This window comes from Acartia tonsa, chromosome 2 (genome assembly GCF_053477335.1).
Source record: "Acartia tonsa isolate MP-2025a chromosome 2, ASM5347733v1, whole genome shotgun sequence".
Taxonomy (NCBI): Eukaryota; Metazoa; Arthropoda; class Copepoda; order Calanoida; family Acartiidae; genus Acartia; species Acartia tonsa.
The window spans coordinates 5,254,297-5,275,471 of NC_137261.1; the positions used below are offsets into that span (position 1 = coordinate 5,254,297).

Sequence of the window (21,175 nt, forward strand, 5' to 3'; positions counted from 1 at the left end):
CACTAAATAAACAAATACGATTTAATATTTTCATTTCTTTGAATAAAATTCATATAATAGGTACTTCGTAAAGAATACAGAAAAATTATATTTTTAAGCACATTTAAGGTATACTTTTCAGTGAAGTGTGTTTAGCTATTTTTATCTATAATACAAAGTAGAACGATGTCTGTCTGTTTGTCTGTTTGTAGCGAAGGATCTCGCTAACCGCTGAACCGATCGGGTTCTCCTTTACAGGGTAGCTTCTCATAGGTCCCGGAAAGGTTTATAACTATTTTCTTGGCGGGTGGGACACCCCAAACCCCCCCCCAAAAAAAAAAAAAAAATCCCCCCCAAAATTTAAAAAAAATCTAAAATACCAAAATATGGGTTGATCAAACCTCTTGGGGCAAAGCCCCTAGAGGCTAGGGGCGATCCTGCTAGTATATAAAAAAAAAGTATGACTAAACTTTTTATGATATCAAATACTTGTTGATCATCCAAGCTCCCTTTATTCGAAAATATCTTGTAATTTATAATGTACATTCGTATTAAAAATAATACTCATAACATTTTCCTTACCACTCTTATGTTTGTAATTTTTGTTACCTAAAGATGTTGGAATATGCATTCAAATAAAAAATATGACCTTCGCTAAATAGTGAAGGAATATACAAACTTAGTTTAATTTATTTCTCGGGCTATCTGTGCTGCTCTGTAAAGCACAATTTTCTTCAGTGGGTAACTGTTTATCTTAGCTGTTATCAAAGGTAGAATGCTAATGGGGCCTTCGTTCAAAAGACCACCACCGAAACAAGTTTTGTGTGAAGATTTACATGACTGCAAAGCATTTATTCTATAGCTCTCTACTCCGTCTCTCTGTCTTTTATGCTCCATTTAAAGTTTTTAATTTGTTAAAGAAATGTAATTTTTCTCAGTTTCTATAAAAGATAGATGTTTGGAATTTTCATGTGATATTACCGTCAAAAATGACCTGGGCATCTCCCCTTTAACTCGTATTTATTCAGTCTGCTTGGATATTATAAATTTAGGGCTTCGTTATCATAGCATTTTTAAAATTATATTCCAAGACATAATATAAACATTAAACATAAATGATTAGGCCTTTATTGTATAAATTAATCTATTTGCTTTTTTAACCTTATGAGATGAAATGTTTTAAATTTAGATTAACTTATCGTCAGTTTATGTATCCCTATATTACTGAAGTAGCCCAAAATGAAATGGTACCTACTACACCCCTCAACACAGACATACGTAGAGACTAAACCAATAGACACTATTTAGACTAATATTACCCTTGTAATACATCATTTTATTGGAAGTTGAAAGCCAAAATAAGCTAAGTTTCGCCAGTGCCATTACCCAAAGTCCAAGACAGCCAAAAGAATGAGTGTTAGATTAATCCCTGATATCTACAAAAGTCACCGAATGTATATCAGTTGGCTGTCTGTCTTTCCGCTAAGATCTTGTTAGACGGTTTTAAGATATGGCCCCATTAAAAAAATTCTCTTTACCACCACCAAGTTTCTTTTTTTTTGATTAGAATATGTTCTTAATTGTGTTACCATCTTATTGTATCTACCACTTTTGGACATAATTGTTCAAATGAAAGGGGAAGTAGGTTTAGTTTAACTTTAAAAATCTATATATTTATATGTCCGCTAAGATCTCATTAAACTGCTTTAAGATAAATTTCTCGCCACCACCAATTTTTTTTTATGGTTTATGATAACAACTCATTTTATCTGCCACTTTTGGGCAAAATTGTAATACCATGCTTATTATAAATAGTGTTAGTATGTAATCTGTCAATTATTCTTCCATTACTGTTATTATAATTTGATGTTAATTTGTTTAAACGAAAGGGAAAGTAGGTTCAGTTTAACTTTAAAAAATCTATCAGTATCTTATGGGTCTAATAGCAGACCTTAGCACACAGACAGAAACACTTACTTCCCCATTCTATTTCACAATACATAGTTCCACCCAGCTTAAATACCCCCCTATTATAGCCCTAAGAAAGACCCAAGAAATTCCAAACTAAAAGATGGTTTACTATGCTATATGTGTACTATACACGCATATATAAATATATGTATAAAAGGTTATTTAATATGTCCCACGCAAACCCAAGCTTTCAGTTTCATTTTAGCTCTTTGTGATGCATCTACCCCAAATAGCGTAATAGCGACAAAACTCAAATCTTATTCTTATCTGTGCTTGTTAATTTTATTATACCATGCATGTGATTTTATCATGATTGATAGTTTTTATCAGCTATTAGTTGGACAAATAATTGCTGAGTCAGCCTGTATGTATCCATGCAAAGTAGTTTTACGAAAAGGATGGAAAATAGGTGTTTGGGTTATTTTATAATTAATGGCAATATGTTATTAAGTTGGTATACAAATATGTCAAACATGTAAACCTATCTAAATTGTATGTATTATAATGTACTTATATATATATATTTTCACCAATTGACATAAAAAATGTTATTTTCTAACCTTTAATTAAATTACCACGGATTGAAAGATGCCTATGGCAAAGATTCCAATAAGCAGATTAGATGTAGCATGCCTTTGCCATGCCTAACTCTCTTCAATTTAAACAATTTATGCATTTTTTTTTATTGTAGGGCCCTTAATCTTATATTTTGTTGCATAGTTACTTATAATTTAAGAATTTCTTAAAATAAAAGAATTTTTAAAAGCGAAGCTTTTCTATAATTAGGGTCGGTCCGTCCGTCCGTACGTCCGTCCGAGATAGTTAGCTTTTATTCGTTAATTTAGGCATGTTAAAATTGTCCTATCGATTTCAAACTTTGCATGGTGATTCCTGTAGTAGTTAGGTACGACTTAGAAAGCGTAGCAACTCTATAATCGTTAATAGAATGTCCGTATGTCCATTTTAAACATGTTGATTTTTGTACTTTTTTATAACAATTATTTATGTGATAAAATCATCCGATCGATCTGATTTTTTGATTACTGATTCCTATTAAAATAAGGTACAATATTATGAGCGAAGCATCTCTATAATCAAGTATTAAAAATGTCAGTATGTCCTTAAACAGAATTCTGTATTTAAGAAGTTTTGTAACAAATTTACGTATAATTTTGTCAAACCTTTTATTTTCATATTTTGTATATTCAGTTCTGACACTCAACAAAAGTTAATGTTCGTCTGTCATATCGTTTCAGAGCTTCGCTTTTATTGATGTTGTCATCCTTGTTTTTTAGTAAATTCATAAACTAATGCTAAACATTTGGTTAAATTTTCATATCATTCTTATTTTTTTTTGTTTGTCGACAGCAACGCTGTTCACCGCAAGACTGCGGCTTCGGCTTTGTTTGCATGCGGCTGAGGGTGGCTTCGGCTATCGGTGGCTGAGCTAAAGTTTTATGGCTATGATTGGTAGAACCTGAGTCTGAATTAGGCTTAGGTTGGCTTATTTGAAATTTGTTGGCTGTTGTTGAGGCTTACGAAGCTGCACGACTGAAAGTAAGACTTTTTCTCGTATTCATTCGAATCCGGTGGATAGGAACCAGTTCTCATCCATACGAAAAAACTATGACTAGCATCGTATTATATCCAGCTTTCTACGAATATAATTGTACATTCTATATCCGCAGAAAGCCGTTTATAATACAATGCGAGAAATAACTATTAAGGGACTTGACGTTAAGGCTGCTGACAGCTGCTCAGCTAATCGTGGATGTGGCTACGATAGTGGCTAATTTTTTTCTGATAAAAATTTTGATATTTTATATTGCTGCGGTACTTATTGATACTATTATCCTTGCTAAAAAATAATATTGAATGAATGAAACCTATAACATGTATAAATAAATTATTTTTATATTTATTAATTTCTTTTGTAACACAAAATATTTACAAAATGGATAAATGAAATTATGAATCAACAAGGTATGTAATATTCCAAGAAGTGCAGCATAAACACTCTTCAGCATACATTTAATAGTTATTTCTCGTATCGTATTATAAACGGCTCTCCGCGGATATAGAATGTACAATATCCGCACCACGGGGCTAAAAAAACTAGTTTTAATCTTATGATTGTACATTTCTATATTCGTAGAAAACTGGATATAATACGATGCTAGACATAGTTTTTTCGTATTCATGAGAACCGGTTCCTATCCACCGGATTCGAATGAATACGAGAAATAATATTATAATTTTTTTATTAATGACATAATAAAAGAAACTTTACAGAAATGATGTTAGACTTTATTGCAGCTCTTTTTTTTTATAAATACATATCTTATTTTTTTGTAAAAAAAAGTACAATCATACTTACGAGTTGCAATGTAGCTTAGCTCCGGTTAGATAAATATATATATAATAATGAACAATTTAAACAATGCACATGAAATCCACCCACTCAATTTAGAGAATTCTAACATCCTTTTTTATTGAAAAGCCTTCTATTAAAAATCCCCTTAATAATCTTAAAAATATTAAAATATTTTACAGCTGAATTCTTATATAAAAGTAGTAATAGGATGTGTGTGTGTGTGTGTCTCTGTCTGTCTGTAGATAAAATCTCACTAACCGCTGCAACGACAGGGTTCTCGTTAACAGTGAAGCTTCTTATAGGTCCAGAGAAGTTGTATAACAATTTCCTAGGGTGTATCTAGAGGCCTTAAGGAGGCGTAGCCGCTAGTTTCAAACAAAATTACAATTAAATTTTCTCAATACCAGAAATGAAATATAATCTCCAGATTTTATTGGAAATTTGTATAACACATACCTGATGTACATTTAAATAATAGTCTATGTCGACTATTTACTAAAGGTCTCATCTGATATTCATGTCGAGTTTATTAACATCAACTAACCATATTACAATATTGAAGCAAGTAGATTATGGTTACTAGCTGTCCATGTTGATATGATATGCAGCAGAAAAGTTATATTGGTTTAATTTACTTGGATAGTGTTAAACCTTGCAAAACATCTACTTAGCAGCTTATTTATGCTTGTTAGAGAGCGTGATGTCAGACTTTATAAAAACAGTTTAATGTTTACAAATGTGTTAAGCAAAGAAAATTTAGATAAATTTAAAGTTATATTCAACAAATAGCTTTGGCAATTAGACCCATATCTAAAAAAAAACTTTTAAAAATGAGAGGGATTCATGACAGTGAAGCTTCATATATGTCAAGGAAAGCTTTAAGACCTTAACTTTCCCTCCAAATGAGAAACGACTCCCCATCCCCCTCTCTGTAACCTTGCCCTAACCTTTGCCCTAAATGTACACAATTGTATTTATAGCTTATTAAAGAAAAAATATTGCATACTTATAAATTCCAAAAACATTACACAATTTCACATGGCAAATTGTTAAAAAATCCAATGTATCCTTTTATATGAAGTAGTAAGGTTTTTATTGTTAAGTAGAGCCCCTAAATTCTAGGGGCACAGCCGCTAATTTTGTATATTTTATTTCATAAAAGACCTTATGTGTGGGTGGGTAATATTGATTCTCCATAACATGCAAATTAACAATCAACATCAATATATATCCATTTACATGGTCGTCCAATCAATTTGACGGCAATTTTTAAAAAATTAGAAAATTTCTGATAATATATATTATTACTTGTTGCATAAAAAAGATATTTTAAAGATTTGAGAAATTACTACAAAATACATAGTTTTTATCAGGCCTTTTAAACCCCAGACAATCAATATCAAACGCGCCACAGTAAAAAAAAGTTATCAGAACCTTTTTTATAATGATTCAATCAATCTATTTTACTTTAAAGACTCGCTAACTTTTTGGACTACCCTGTACATTCATTTGTTAATTTGTTTTTATTATTTACTTACATAATGTGTATTGTTGTATCAGGGATTTAAGAAAAGACAATGGAGGACAAAATATTAGAAATTGTAATTCTATATGCTAAATAGTTGGCTTAGATTTATGTATGACGTCATATTTGACCGATTGTTAAAGCTTGTAACTGTTTGGAAAAATATGGGAGAAATTTTTAAATTATAATTCCCTAAATTCCTGATATTTTATTAGCAATTAACATAGATGTATATGTTTATTATTTAATTTTTTCTTAATTAAGTAATGGAAGGATTGTCTGTCTGTGTGTCATGTACGATACATGATTTTTTCAGTATGGCTTAGAACCAGTTATAATCCAGCGTAGGTTTATAGGTTTCGAAGCCATACTGGAAATAGTGTTATAACTAATATAAATTATCAGAATATTCTTTTTTTCAGAAGAAAAAAAAACAAGAACAAGAAAATGCTGAGATACTTAGTGGCAGGTTTGGTGCTCAGTGCTGGAGTTGTTAGTGCAACAGAGATTCAACAGAGATCTTTTGTATGTAAGTATAGTGGGAATAGTTTAAAAGTTTTGCAACAAAGTCAAATTCTTACATAAAAGTAACAGGATCTATGTCTGTCAGTGTAATGGTAACGAAGGATCTCGCTAGCCGCTAAACCGATATGGTTCTCCTTTACAGTGTAGCTTCTCACAGGTCCTGGGAGGCTTTATAAATAATTGTGTTTTGGGTACAACCACCAAGAGAAATCTCCAAGAGAAAAAATGACTCCTCAAATTTTTTTCAAAAGTTTCAATTCTAGTGCTTCAAAGGGCATCTAGAAGCGTTGCCGCTAGTACAAGATAAATGACAAAAATAAAGAAGAAACATGACAATAGAAACAAGGATGGCATATCGAATACAAACGTCTAAACAAACACGTCAAAAAAGCAAATAAAAACTGATATGGTTGACTTGTAGAGTGATTAAATCAAAAAATCAACAAAATCTATTTGCTCATTCTGAAGGAGTTTGTTAAATTGTTAAAAGCGAAGCTTTTCTATAATTAGGGTCGGTCCGTCCGTACGTCCGTCCGTCCGTCCGAGATAGTTAGCTTTTATTCGTTAATTTAGGCATGTTAGAATTGTCCTATCGATTTAAAATTTTGCATGGTGATTCCTGTAGTAGTTAGGCACGATTTAGAAAGCGTAGCAACTCTATAATCGTTACCAGAATGTCCGTACGTCCATTTTAAACATGTTGATTTTTTTACTTTTTTAATAACAATTTTTTATGTGATAAAATCATCCGATTGATCTGATTTTTTGATTACTGATTCCTATTACAATAAAGTACAATATTATGAGCGAAGCATCTCTATAATCAAGTATTAAAATGTCAGTATGTCCTTAAACAGAATTCTGCATTTAATAAGTTTTGCAACAAATTTACGTATAATTTTGTCAAACCTTATATTTTCATATTTTGTATATTCAGTTCTGACACTCAACAATAGTTAATGTTCTTCTGTCATATCGTTTCAGAGCTTCGCTTTTATGGATGTTGTCATCCTTGTTATAAAACACTTAAGTATGTTGAAATAAGCTTGATATTTAAGAATAAACACTCAGGATTAGGATAATCTATTTTTACAGATAAATTTATCAAACATCTAAAGTAAGCAATAATTAAAAGGATTAATATAAAGCGATTTTATTTTTACAAAATGTGATAAATATCAAATTCTTGTTTTTCTTCTTTTAGACAGGAATCAAAGGAAAACAATATTAAAAGTTTTGTCATACAAAGTATTAGTTATTTCTCGTATCGTATTATAAACGGCTTTCCGCGGATATAGAATGTACAATTATAAGATTAAAACTAGTTTTTTTTTAGCCCCGAGGTGCCGGAGGCACCGGCTAAAAAAACTGGTTTTAATCTTATGATTGTACATTTCTATATTCGTAGAAAACTGGATATAATACGATGCTAGACATAGTTTTTTCGTATAGATGAGAACCGGTTCCTATCCACCGGATTCGAATGAATACGAGAAAACAATTTTCTAATATTTTTTTTTCAAATTTCAGCTTCCATATTTGATAATGTGATAGCCAACAGCCGCACCTTAGACATCGGCTCCATCACCACCATCGTGTTTGTCCTGATCATTGCCGACATTATCTTTACCATCTTCCTGGCGGCCACAGTCGGAGCTGGCAAGAGAAGCAATGACTCTCCTGTTTATTTCCCCATCATTACTAATACTATCGAGAGGCTAGGTGACAGGTAAGAAATTTTTTGGTTAGAAGCGGAGGTCCTTTATAATTCACTTTAATTTGCGACATTTATTCAAGATAGATCGAAGATTATTTTGTAAAGTTTCTAATGATTATCCAGTATATAATTGATTTCGTCCGTCGGTTTGTCGACCTTTCAATTTCTTATTTAATAAGATATCGTGATTTTCTAGTTTTCTAGATTTTTATGACCACTGAATTTCCATCCATGATTTTTTGCGCTTCTCTAACTAAAAGTGTTGTCATCCTTGTTTTTATTTATTCTCATTGATTAAGCATTTGTAGCTTCTAAAATTAGGGGGGGGGGGAGAGGTTTGTGCATTAAATTTTCTTTTTACTATTTTTATTTTATTCTAAGCATATTTTTAAATTGCATCCTATTTCATTCCCATGACATTTAATTTAAGAAAAGTGTTAAAACATGATAAAAATGAGATGGGTTTCTATGGTTTAGTCAGGCATATAGGGGTAGGATAACGGACGTTGAAAAAAATATACTCCCCAATTATGACAAATGTCAAGTACGTCCCTCGTGTTCGATTTTTAATAATTTTAAGACACTAAATGCAGAAACTATCTAATAAAGTTCAACAAAAAAAAATATTTATAACTGTCCCCTCTATTCTCTAGATTAAGTCCTTGACATTTGAAATGAATAGCAATAAAAATTTGTTTAAACAATTTTAATTTCTATATATTTTCATTAAAAAAATGTGCGACCTTTCCGGAGATTTTAATAATTGTTTGCTATTCCATTAATATGGTTATGTGTTGCTCTTTTGGGGCCAAGGCAAAATATCTTTTTTTACCATAAATATCTTTAAAGTCTTTATTATTGAAAGATACGTTATTAGACCAATAAACAAAATTAAGATGTAAAATAAAACACAATATATATAAAAATTGGATGTATGAACAAACTATATTAAAGAGTAACTGAGCTTTTCTCAATATATTTCTTTGTTATTTAAAAGGCCTTGAAACATTTAAATACGATTAAATGGTTTGGTTTCTATATTCTAATTTGGGCACTAAGAATGAAATATTTTTTTATACTGCCAAACTTTTGAGGGCATGACGTTCGTGTAATAACACAAAAAGATAACAAAATATAAAGCCATAGATGAAATAATAAATAAATAATGAGGTCAAAGAAATCATTAGCCACAGTTAAGTTTTTAAAAGCGAAGCTTTTCTATAATTAGGGTCGGTCCGTCCGTACGTCCGTCCGTCCGTCACGGATAGCTTTTTTCGTTAATTTAGACATGTTAGAATTGTCCTATCGATTTCAAATTTTGTATGGTGATTCCTTTAGTAGTTAGGTACGATTTAGAAAGCGTAGCAACTCTATAATCATTAACAAAATGTCCGTACGTCCATTTTAAACATGTTGATTTTTTTACTTTTTTAAATAGCTTTTTTCGTTAATTTAGGCATGTTAGAATTGTCCTATCGATTTCAAATTTTGCATGGTGATTCCTTTAGTAGTTAGGTACGATTTAGAAAGCGTAGCAACTCTATAATCATTAACAAAATGTCCGTACGTCCATTTTAAACATGTTGATTTTTTTACATTTTTAACAACAAATTTGTATGTGACCTAATTATCCGATTGGTCTGATTTTTGGTATATTGATTCCTGGGACAACAAAGTACAATATTATAAGCGAAGCAACTCTATAATCAAGTCCTAAAAATGTAAGTATGTCCATAAACATTATCCTGTATCAAGCAGTTTTTCAACAAATTTACTTACAATTTTGCTTTGACTCTTATACATTCGCATTCTGATTATTCAGTTCTGACATTATACAAGTGTTAATGTCCGTTTGTCCTACCGTTTTAGAGCTTCGCTTTTATGGATGTTATCATCCTTGTTTTATTTCATGTATGCTTGCAGAGGGGGGTTATAGTGGGTTGTAAACACCCTCCTTTATTTTACTTTGTACTAAAGTTTTAGGCCTTGATATTTTTGATCTAGACTTTTTGGGTATAGTCCCTTTCGTGACAACGCCTCTTAAGGGGTGTTTTGTCATTATTTCACATTAGATTTTCTCCTATGTCTAGCCACTGCAGGTGGCTCTAACCCTGCGGGGCAATCATCATCATCATTGCCTTTTAGTTCTCGGCAGAACGTAGGCCATGCACAATGGTTCTCCAATCTTCCTTTTTTTGGGCACGTTTTGAGGCATTGCTGAAAGATGGAATTTTCTTTTCTTTCAGTTCACTTAAGAGTTCCCTCCTCCAGGTTATTTTTGGTCTACCTGGTTTCCTCTTTCCTACGTGGGGGTTCCAAGTCAAGGCTTGATTGGTTATATCATCATGCCCTTTCCTTAGAGTGTGCCCCAGCCATCTCCATTTTCTCTGTTTTATTGTCAGTTTAATGTCTGACATATCACTGCGCTCTAGAAGCTCAGCATTTGTGATCTTATTTGGCCAAAAGATCTTGTGGATTCTCCTTAGACATTTATTGACATATGTCTGTAGCTTGGAGACCACTGTTGTGTTTAGGAACCAAGTTTCGGCCCCATACAGCAAAACAGAGAGAACATTTGACTTGAAAAGTCTTAACTTGGTCTTTATGGAGATGTTGTTGGAATTCCAAATTTTGTTCAAGCTGGCAAAGGCTGTTCTAGATTTGTTAATTCTAGCTTTAACATCTGTTAAAGTGCCTCCAGCTTCATCAATTTTACTTCCAAGATACTCAAAACAATCTACATCCTCAAGAATTTGGTCTCCAATAGTAATTGGTTCTTGGGAATTTGCATTTAATCTGAGTATTTTGGTTTTAGGAACATTTATTTCAAGTCCAACTTTCTTGGAAGTTTCAGCTATCGTGTTAGTCCTTCTTTGCATTTGACTTCTATTGCTTGTTAACAAAGCGATATCATCTGCAAAGTCCAGATCTCCTAAATATTTGGGATTGCCAAATAGCTCCCAACGAATGCCATCATTGCTTTCACAGTTCTTCATGATCCAGTCAATGGCAAGGAGGAAAAGGAAGGGAGAGAGAAGGCATCCTTGTCTGACGCCTGTTACAATCTCAAAAAAGGTTGATAGTTTACCTTTATACATTACATTTCCACCTCCTTTATGATAGATAGCTTTAATGATATTGATTATCTTTTCTGGAATGCCATAGTGTCGGCAGATTTTCCAGAGAGATCTTCTGTCTAAAGAATCAAATGCTTTTTTGTAGTCAATGAAGTTTACAAAAAGCTCAGAGTTCCATTCCTTGGATTGCTCTATGATGATTCTTAGAGAGGTTATCTGATCAATAGTGGAACGGTTTGGTCTAAATCCAGCCTGATTAGGTCTTAGCTTTTCATTAACCTTCTTCTTTATTCTATTAAGAAGAATCTTACTAAGGATACGGCCAGGTACTGAAAGGAGCATTATCCCTCTGTAGTTTCCACATTGGGTCAAGTCTCCTTTTTTGGCTAGTATTGAGATATGTCCATTCTTCCAGTCCTCTGGGCATAACTCATCATTCCATATCTTTGTGATCAGAGGTAGGAATGCCTCAGCAGATGTATCTAGGTCTGCTTTTATGACCTCAGCTGGGATGTTATCAGGTCCAGCGGCCTTGTTATTTTTCAAACTTTTAATGGCCTCCTTGATTTCCAATAGATTTGGCGCTCGACAGTCAATGTCAAGTGCATCTGAGGGTGGAATCTCAGTTTCTTCCTCTGGAACTGGAAGATTCAGCAGTTCAGTGAAGTGCTCTGCCCATCTATTTAGAATATCTTCATCAGTTTTAAGGAGTGAACCGTCCTTGTCCCTGATGTGTGATCCTGATTTGTGTACTTTACCTGCAATGCTCTTAGTAATCTCATAGACATCTTTCATTCTATTTTGATTAAAAGCATTTTCTGCTTGCATAGCAAGGTTTTCCAAGTGTTCTTTTTTGTCAATTCTGACACTTCTTTGGATTTCCCTGCTGAGCATCTTATACAGGTCTTTATCTTCTGGAGAGTTTCTGGAGAGTGTCTTTTGTCTTACCTCTCTTCTTTGATCCATGAGATCAATGGATCTTTGAGTGATCCACGGCTTTTGGTTAGCCTTTTTAAAACCTAATTTTTCTTGGCTAGTATCATTATAAACTTTTTTGATACCTTGCCAAATATCTTCAACTCCATCATCCTCTTGAAGAGTCAACAACTCAAATCTGTTCTTTAGAGTGAGCTTAAACTCTTGTAGCTTTTCAGAGTTTTGAAGGGTTGTTAAATTATACTTTTTCCTGGGGTTAGGCTTTGTGTCCTGCTTTTTAAATCTAAGCCGAACTTTAGAAGATAGAAGATAATGGTCTGAATTAACATCAGGTCCTCTTTCAACCCTGACATCAAGGAGAGAACCTTTAAAACGTCTAGATATACAGATGTGATCTATCTGATTAAAGGTTCTTTGATCTGGTGATCTCCAGGTGGCAGTATGAATCTTCTTGTGTTTAAAGATGGTTCCACCAATGACAAGTTTGTTTTCAGTACAAAAACTTACAAGTCTATCACCATTGTCATTTTCCTTGCCATTACTTAAGCCTAGGCCATATCTGCCCATGACTTCTTCTAAATTCTCATTATTACTCCCCACTTGAGCATTGAAATCACCTAGGAGCATGGTCAGGTCCTTTTCTTTATGACCATTCTTAAATACAGAGTCAAGCTGGTCATAAAATTCGTTTTTGACCTCTGTATCTGCTTGTTCTGTAGGAGCATATGCTACTATTATTCTCAGATTGATGTTTTTATCTGAGGATTTGAAGTAAGCCTCCATGATTCTTGGACCATGGGGTTGCCAACTGATCATGGCCTGCTCTGCTTGCTTGGTCAGCATAAGAGCCACCCCTTGGTTATGTCCTAGATCCTCATTCATATGGCCTGAGTAAAGTATTTTCAAGCCAGAATGATGTTTAAACTCTCCATTATTTGTCCACCTTGATTCGGTGATAGCCAGGATATCAACCTTGGCTTTAAGCATTTCTCGGCAAATGTTTTCTGTCTGGCCTGACTGAAACATTGTCCGAACATTCCAGGTGCAAATTTTTGCTGGTCTGCGGGAATTCAGAATCATCCGCCTGACTGGTCCTTTAGCGGTTTCCCAGCCAAACATCATATTGTTGTTTCCAACCTAACCTAAAATAACCTAACAAAAGTTACTGTGAAAATACGACTAAACGCCTCTTGTCACGAAAAGGACTATACCCGACTTTTTTTCTGTATGCTTGTTTTTTCGATGCTTTTTTGTAATTCAGATCATTTTACATGAATATAATTTGTAAGTTGGCATGACCACCTCGTATTAGTTACACATCCGCTTACAGCTAACTCCCCCCACCCTCTAATACCCAACTTACATGGTATAAAATGTCAAATTAATCACAAAATTAAATGAACCCGGATTATCATTTAATGTCTTATAATTTGGTTGACCTTCCTTGTCATATAATTATGACTTAAAAATTCAAAATTCTTTTTTAAACTAAAATGTCCTGGAACGCCCATATATAAGTCTAACACAAAGCAAAACGGACTATAATGTAAACAAGTATGACAACGTCCATAATTAAGCACTAATTGAAATTCTGCATGGACCAACGGATAAAGTGAGTTATAGATCAGATATTCAGTTGCATAATTTACCTAGATAGTAAAATATCAAGGAAACTTTTGTATAGAATATGCCTTTTGTAGTATGTGGTTAAATTACACTGTCATATTGATGGAAGAACGGTCAAATCATACTCATAGACTATAGAGTAGCTACGCTTCAAAAAAATTTAGCCCTGTAGCCACATTTTTGAGCCCTTGGCATATTAGTGTGGACAATCATTAAGTTAAGGCCCTCCGCTTAGCTCATTGTTTTATTTCCATGTTGAAGTTGCTCAAAAAAAATATGAATTGTAAAGTAGCTTCACAAAAAGATGAAACTAAATTATCTTAAACACCCTAAATTACCGTCATAATACAAGAACAATTAACCGTTGACATATGACTCTTTTATTAAAATTAAAATAATGCACAATCTTGCAGCTAAAAAACCATAAAAATGGTTTATGTTTTTTGGGGATAAATCTTCTTCAAGAGGGTGTGTTTATATTTTAAGTGATGCACTGTTTGAAATTTAGGAGTGTTAGAATCGCCCTGATAATTCGAAACCTCCTAAAAGCGAGGCAACTCTATATATCACTGCCGATAGTCCGTTTTGGAAGGGATGAGCTGTGGGCTTTTTACATGAAATAATTATCCTATTCATAGGATTTTGAATGGTGATTCCTAGTGAATTTGGAATATGTTTTCTAGTATAGCATCGTATTACAAACATTTTTTTATGAATGATAAAATAAAATTCATATAATAAGTCTTATAATTTTTCATTTTAATATCCGCGGAAAGTGATGCGATAAATAACTATAATATTGTAATTCTATGGGCCTGTATCAAAATACACTTCTATAATAAATACTGCATTTTAATTAGTTATCTAACAGATAAATAACCAATTTTTTTAGTCATTAATATTAAAAGCGTTGTAAATTTTTAACAAAAACTTTAAAAAAATTATGTAAAATAAATAAAACAATGTTTGCACATTAAGGCACTAAAAACTTAACCTTGCAATAAAAAGACACGTTTACGCCTCTATGTGCCATTTTCTTCTTAATATATGACAACTTTATTCTTTACATGAAAAACTAGGATAAATAATTCCAATAATAACGAAGTTCAAGTTTTATAAAAACAAGTAAATCCAATATAAAAAATTATTTAAACGTGTATATTGCCATTTGTATTTCGTATATTCTTCAAATGTTTTCTTCTTTTCTGTTTTCTTGGCCAATAAAAGTTTAAAACTTTAATAGGCTGAATCTCATAAAATTCCATAGACTAGCCTTGAAGTTAAGGTTTCCTTATTAAGCCTTGCATAGTGTTTTTATCTAACTGACATGCTAGAGTCTAGACTAAGAAGATTTATAAGATAATGTATAATTTTGTTCTTGTGTGCAAATTTTGTGCAAATTTATGTTGCAAAAGGTATATACTGTTTAGGTTTATTATAATAGAGAAATTGATTTATTATTACTTGGATCTTACACCAGATTATCATGTTGCATTCTACTTAAGTGAAACTTGTAGCTGGCTAAAATAACGATCCCCCCTATCCACCCCCTTTACTCTCTCCCCTCCCACTGTAAAAAAAGCTGACCACGAATGAGGAATAAAGTAGCAACCTAAATGAACGACAACATTTTTCCTGTCATAATGATATTCACGTTTTTTTATATCCATTGTAGCAATAGGTATTTACTGTTTAGAGCTCAATTAACGGTAAAAATTATCCTCTTTGTAATTTGAAAGAATGAAACTTTGTTTTAGGTAACTCTTAGATATTGTGGAACAAGAAAGACTTTAAGATTAATTTGATAGCCATTGCCTTCTCCCTCCCTGGGGTTTATATTATTAGATATACGATACACATGGGAAATCTAGTTTTATTTCAGATGGTTGTACCTCAAATTAACTTGAATATTTGCTTATACTTAGTTCAAAACATACAAAGTATAAACTTTATAAAACCAACAAAATACTTATCAAGCGTAGCCTATGGTGTGTTCAAAAATTTCATTATTAAATGAATATTGGGATTTAAATAGAGTCAAATAAGTGAAAAATACGTTTGTGGGTATTCTAGGGGGCTACATAATCCCATGCGCCTCCAAGGGGACCATCCTTAATATTACCTAACCTTATCTTACCTAAATAAGCAATTTAAAGGTGGAATGAGTATTTTAATACAGTTTTAAAAGAAATTTAAGAGAATGAACAAAAATCTTCTCCGAAATGAAGATCATTACTAATTTAATTTATTTTGAATTGCATATAGAATTATAAATAGAATTATAAGTTATTTCTAAATTAAATTAATCTATTTTTAATCATATTTAGATTTGTTTCTATGGGAATAGGAAATATCTATTTCCATTAATATTCTAAATTAATGATACAGATTGAAATAAATTTCTGTTGTAGAGATAATTTGAAAGAAAATAACTCCTTTGATTCTAATTTAATGGTAAAATGATAATTTTATTTATATTTTAAATTAAATTATTGGTTTTCTTCATTAATTTACGCATGTTTGATCAAATTTTGCATCTTTTAATTTATTTGTGTTAAGAGATATTTGTCAGACATGACCACTTTTATTTAATGCTATGGAGTAGAAATATATTAATAAATTGGTCCAGCCAATCTTAAAATTACAAAATGTTAAAATTTTATCCTAGAATCAACATAGAATTAATTTGAAAATCTTTCTCTGAAAAAAAAACATTTAATTTTCCTTGTTAAAGAATATTGTGTTTTAATCTTTATACTGTCATTTCTTTTTTTTTCACTAATTAACATTGCACCTTAAAAACACCAGGGACGGGAGACAAATACTCGTAAATTTTTATCAGTGCTAAGCAACCAACAAATCTTTAAATATAGATGTATAGCTAGACAACTACCTGGATCACCCTGTGTTTTTTACCTTCTGCTAGCAAATTGCTTTCTACTCTTTTGTAGCGACTTTGCTGTGCTAATAATCACTACGCTATTGGTTGGTTTTCAAAGACCAATTGAAAGTCGGCGAAGGGTGCTCGTAAAGGGGACATACAGTTATTTAACCCCTTCCCCTGTATTTTTACTCTAATCGGCAACTGATTGTAGCCGTGATTTTAGCAAGGATCAACACTGCATGTCTCTTAATTTTTACGCAAGCCGCAGCTGAATATATAACGGCTGAAGGCAATCAAAACAGCAACCGCCAAAAAGTAAAGATACTGTAGATGTAACTAAGCTGCAGTTTTGAATATATTTTAACAATCCAAAGCCCAAAATACTAAATAATTTTAATTCAAAATTTAATTTAAATTATTAATATTCTTTCTCAGATAGTGAATAATAATAAGAGTAAATCAAAATAAAATAGATTGTTTAAAGCTACTTGGAAATACACACAATAGTTACATAATTAGAATAAATTCACTGAATAAAAGTCACTGTTCTTATTTCACTTAAAATGCAATTTCATATTAAATCAGGAATTTAGGCATGAAGATATTATGCAAAAAAAAATTTAATCAAATACTTATGATGTTTATAAAGCCTTGAGTATTCTATTTTGACAAAGTTCCCATTGCTTTAATATTTTTAACCTTTTTTTCAAACGTTAGTTTTTTTTTGTGTTTATAATCATGAATTAATACTAAAAGGCACAAAGTCAGTAGAATGACACTAAGTCGATTTTATGTCAGCCATGCCCACATTTTAAAAGATAAACCAAAGCCAACCTAGCCTATTAATTATGATGTCTTTAAAAACCATTTAGTTTTTTTTACGAGCTACCAAAAAATCAAAATCAAAATCCTTTTTCTCTGTCTATAGTACTGCAAAAGAGATAGCCTGATATCTAGTTGCCGAATGTGTACGCAGTTTCCTGAGTGTTTCCCCATCCTAGCTCAATATTTACTACTAGCTAAAAAAGCTTCAAACTTTAAAAAAAATATCAAAATTTGAAAAATTCAAATTTATAATGTATAAATCGTTTATACATTCAAATTTAGATTTTTTGAGGGAAGTTTGAAGATTTTTAGCTAGTAGTAAATATTGAGCTAGGATGAGGAAACACTCAGGAAACTGCGTACACATTCGGCAACTAGATATCAGGCTATCGCAAAAGAACCTTGTAGAAGGGTTAATTAAGATGCATATTCATTAATAAGCAATGTTTCATACAGAGATTATAAAAGAATAAAAAGGCATAAAATGTAAAACATATTTTTAAAGCCAAGCTTTTATTGATTTATTCTGTATTCTTTCGTCAGTCTGTAACGGTTAGCTCTCATCGTAATTTAAGTCGTGTAAGAATGGGATAGCTTAGCAGTTCTATTTTCATAACTAGAAATTGGTGTGTAAATGTAAAATATTTTGATGATTTCTATATCAATTTTTATCTCATATTTTAATATGTATCTTTTAGCTTGTTTCTTCAATGACGAGTCCTATGATGATTAGGAATACATAGGTAAATTACATGGCTTTGATTTAAGATATTCTTTTACTTTTTTGTGGAAAATGCACATTTGAACGATCGACCTTCAAAATTAGGACAAGTATTAATCGACGTGTTTTTTCTTCAGCTGGGACTATGTATCTGACGTAGTGAGCGAGGAGGCCGTGGACAGAGCCCTGGACTACATGAATATCACAGAGGAGTCCTGCAGGCAGAAGGTCATCTGCAAGCTCGAGCAGGCCGCTGTTAGCAACCCCCTCACTAGGTTTGGGGTCAACACAGTCAAGTAAGTTTAAATTGTTGTAAATTTTATAATTTTTTGAAAGCTACAAATATAAATTATTTTCCTTATGCATGGCTGTGAAAAAGAATGTAATACAACCCCCCACAAAAAAATATAAATCCTTTGTTCGCGTTATTGATGAAAGCCATTATTTTAAAAGTCAGATGCATTTTAGATATATCACACACTAGAAATATTTTTAACCCCCTGTCCGTAAAAAATTGAACTCCGGATTATACTAAGGATAGGGAAGGGGGTGGGTGGTCAGAGTTAAACAAAAAAAAAAGTGACGTGGAGTCACCGTTTATTTTAGGCAATGTTTTTAAAAGCGCAGCTTTTACATAATTAGGGTAGGAACATAAACTTTCACAATGACAAGAGCTGTCATTCATTAATTAATCTAATTTCGTTATAAAAAATTGAACCAACTTTGTTATAATTGTTATAATATTTGTTTAGTTCTAACCTGAAGGGTTTGCAGCGTAACTACTACTATGCCGTGGATGCTGGTCTGTCTGGACAAGATTGTGATCTGCTTTACTATCAATGCAATAGAGATTTCAGCTTTTAAATATTTCATTTCTTTTTTATTGTTTGTTTTTGCTTATAGCCTAAGTCTCAAATAAGTTTAAACTTTTATTTGAAATCTTTAGGTAAATAATTTATTATTTTTATTGTTTTCTTGGGCTAACTACAGCGTAACTTTAATGCTTTTATTTACTTTCTCATTACTGTTCTCATGACTGCTACGCTTCTTCAATGTTATGTTCCTTGTTAATTTTATTTTCATACCAACAATGCACTTAAGAATATTAATATTGTTTTTATTTATATAATAATTTAAACAATTTATTTTCTAACCACTTTAATTAATTATTTTGTTAAATTATCTTTGTTAATTATGTACTTAATTGTTGAATTTTGTACTATTATTAAAATTGTAAAATATAAATATTCCAAGGATTTTTTTAATGAGGTACTTTATAGTTCAGAAAGCATTGCTTCAACTTAGGTAGTTTTAATGGATATTATTAAAAAAAGTCGGCAATTCCTAATATGCCTTGTAGAGCAGCAGGCCCCCCCTCCCCGCTATCTCTTAAACAAATAGAAAATAATGTGGGAGTTTTCATTTGTTTTTTAATTACTTAGGTAAGGTTGTGTTATATTGGGTACTGGGCAGGTCGCAGGTTTATGGCTCTGCAGGTAGAGGCCCTATAGGGTTAGGCACAGGAAAAAATACTCACCTTTAATATTAAAATATTTATAAAAAAAAACATGGGATGGGTTATCAGTAGCGATAGACACTTTTTGGGAAAGCAACTTGATTTATTGTGCACGCCACTGATTTCACAGGGGAGGGAGAGAGAGGTGGAAGTTTAAAAATATAAAAATTGGTCCTACGACAAACGCAGGAGTCCCAAACGTCGGAGTGGACATCGCAGGAGTGGACCCTTAACCTAACCTAACCTTTTTGAAACTATGTTTTAGATTTTTTAAATGCCTAACCCCTGCGGGGGGCTTTTTTGTATATTTATTTCTTAACCTAACCTAACCTGTATAGAAATACTTACTTAAATTAATATTTTAACACTTCTGCGTTTGTCCACTCCGACGTTTGGGACTCCTACGTTTGTCGTGGAACCTGAAAATTCAGTCAGCGTTTATGAATGTATCCCCTATTGCTTCTTCATTCTCTGTTTGTGTGGGTACACATAGACAAAATAAGTCTATTAATCAAATAGAGTGGTAGATAAATAAAATAACTTTTAGATTGATGCCCTGTCCAGATAATTTATCAAACAATGACCAACTTATTGTTGTTTCTGCAGAATTGCAAATATTTTGGTGTTATAGCTGGTCTCTACCTGACTCCTATATGTCTTTGCACTAGCAGCTACGACTCTAGAGGTGGAGAGGAGAGTTAACAATCCCCATTTCATTTTAGTTTTTAAAAGAAAAATTTAAAACCATCATAAGATGGGGGAGGGGTCCTTTTTCTAGGGACGGATTTCTCTGTCAAGGGTGGCGATGAAAAGCTACAATTCAAAGAAGAACCATATCGGTTCAACTTTTAGCATTATCCTTCAGTACACATAGACAGACAGACATCCCGTTACTTTTATTGTTACGATTTATTTTAATTTGGTGGTGATTTCCCTAAATGCGTCTAGTTAACAAGATTAGGAAACTTCAGGTAAAAGCCATGAATTTAAAAATAATCATTTCTGTGTTCACTAGTCACATTAATGTAAAACACCAATTTTATCTAAGCAATTAAATGTACAATACTAAGGTTATCTATTCGTCTAAAGCACATGATTTCTGCAACTTCTGGCCAATTTAGGTTCTGCAATAAATCGTAATCGTTTCATTTCTAGTTTCCAACAAGCGAAATAACTAAAAATATGCTGGGTGGGCAGATCAAAAGATCGTCTTTATTCCGATGTATTGGCTCCCAAAATCATCCGTTTTGTGTTTTAAAAAGACATCATGGCATCCCAAAACCTTTTTGTTGTTAAAAAAAAACTCCGTTTTATCATAAGTTATATTTGTTGATATGCATTAACACTTGAAAACAAAACATTCATCTCATACAAGTGTAATAACTGTATATGTACTTATACTATACATTTGTTCTATTATGATTTATTTCAGATGATTTTGATTGATTTCTAGTGCTCTGTATAAGAGGGTAAAATTAGATAATAAGATTTTTCACAGT

General features: G+C 32.2%; 1 protein-coding gene across 1 annotated transcript; it reads left to right on the forward strand.

Moving 5' to 3' along the window:
• Window positions 1–6,263: 6,263 nt before the first annotated feature.
• Window positions 6,264–19,420, forward strand: LOC145312684 (uncharacterized). The gene is made up of 4 exons (XM_080151944.1): window positions 6,264–6,378; window positions 7,905–8,103; window positions 18,298–18,456; window positions 18,913–19,420. Exons 1-4 carry the CDS (start codon window positions 6,297–6,299, stop codon window positions 19,022–19,024), a joined length of 552 nt encoding a protein of 183 aa, XP_080008070.1. The 5' UTR covers window positions 6,264–6,296; the 3' UTR covers window positions 19,025–19,420.
• The last annotated feature ends 1,755 nt before the right edge of the window (window positions 19,421–21,175 follow it).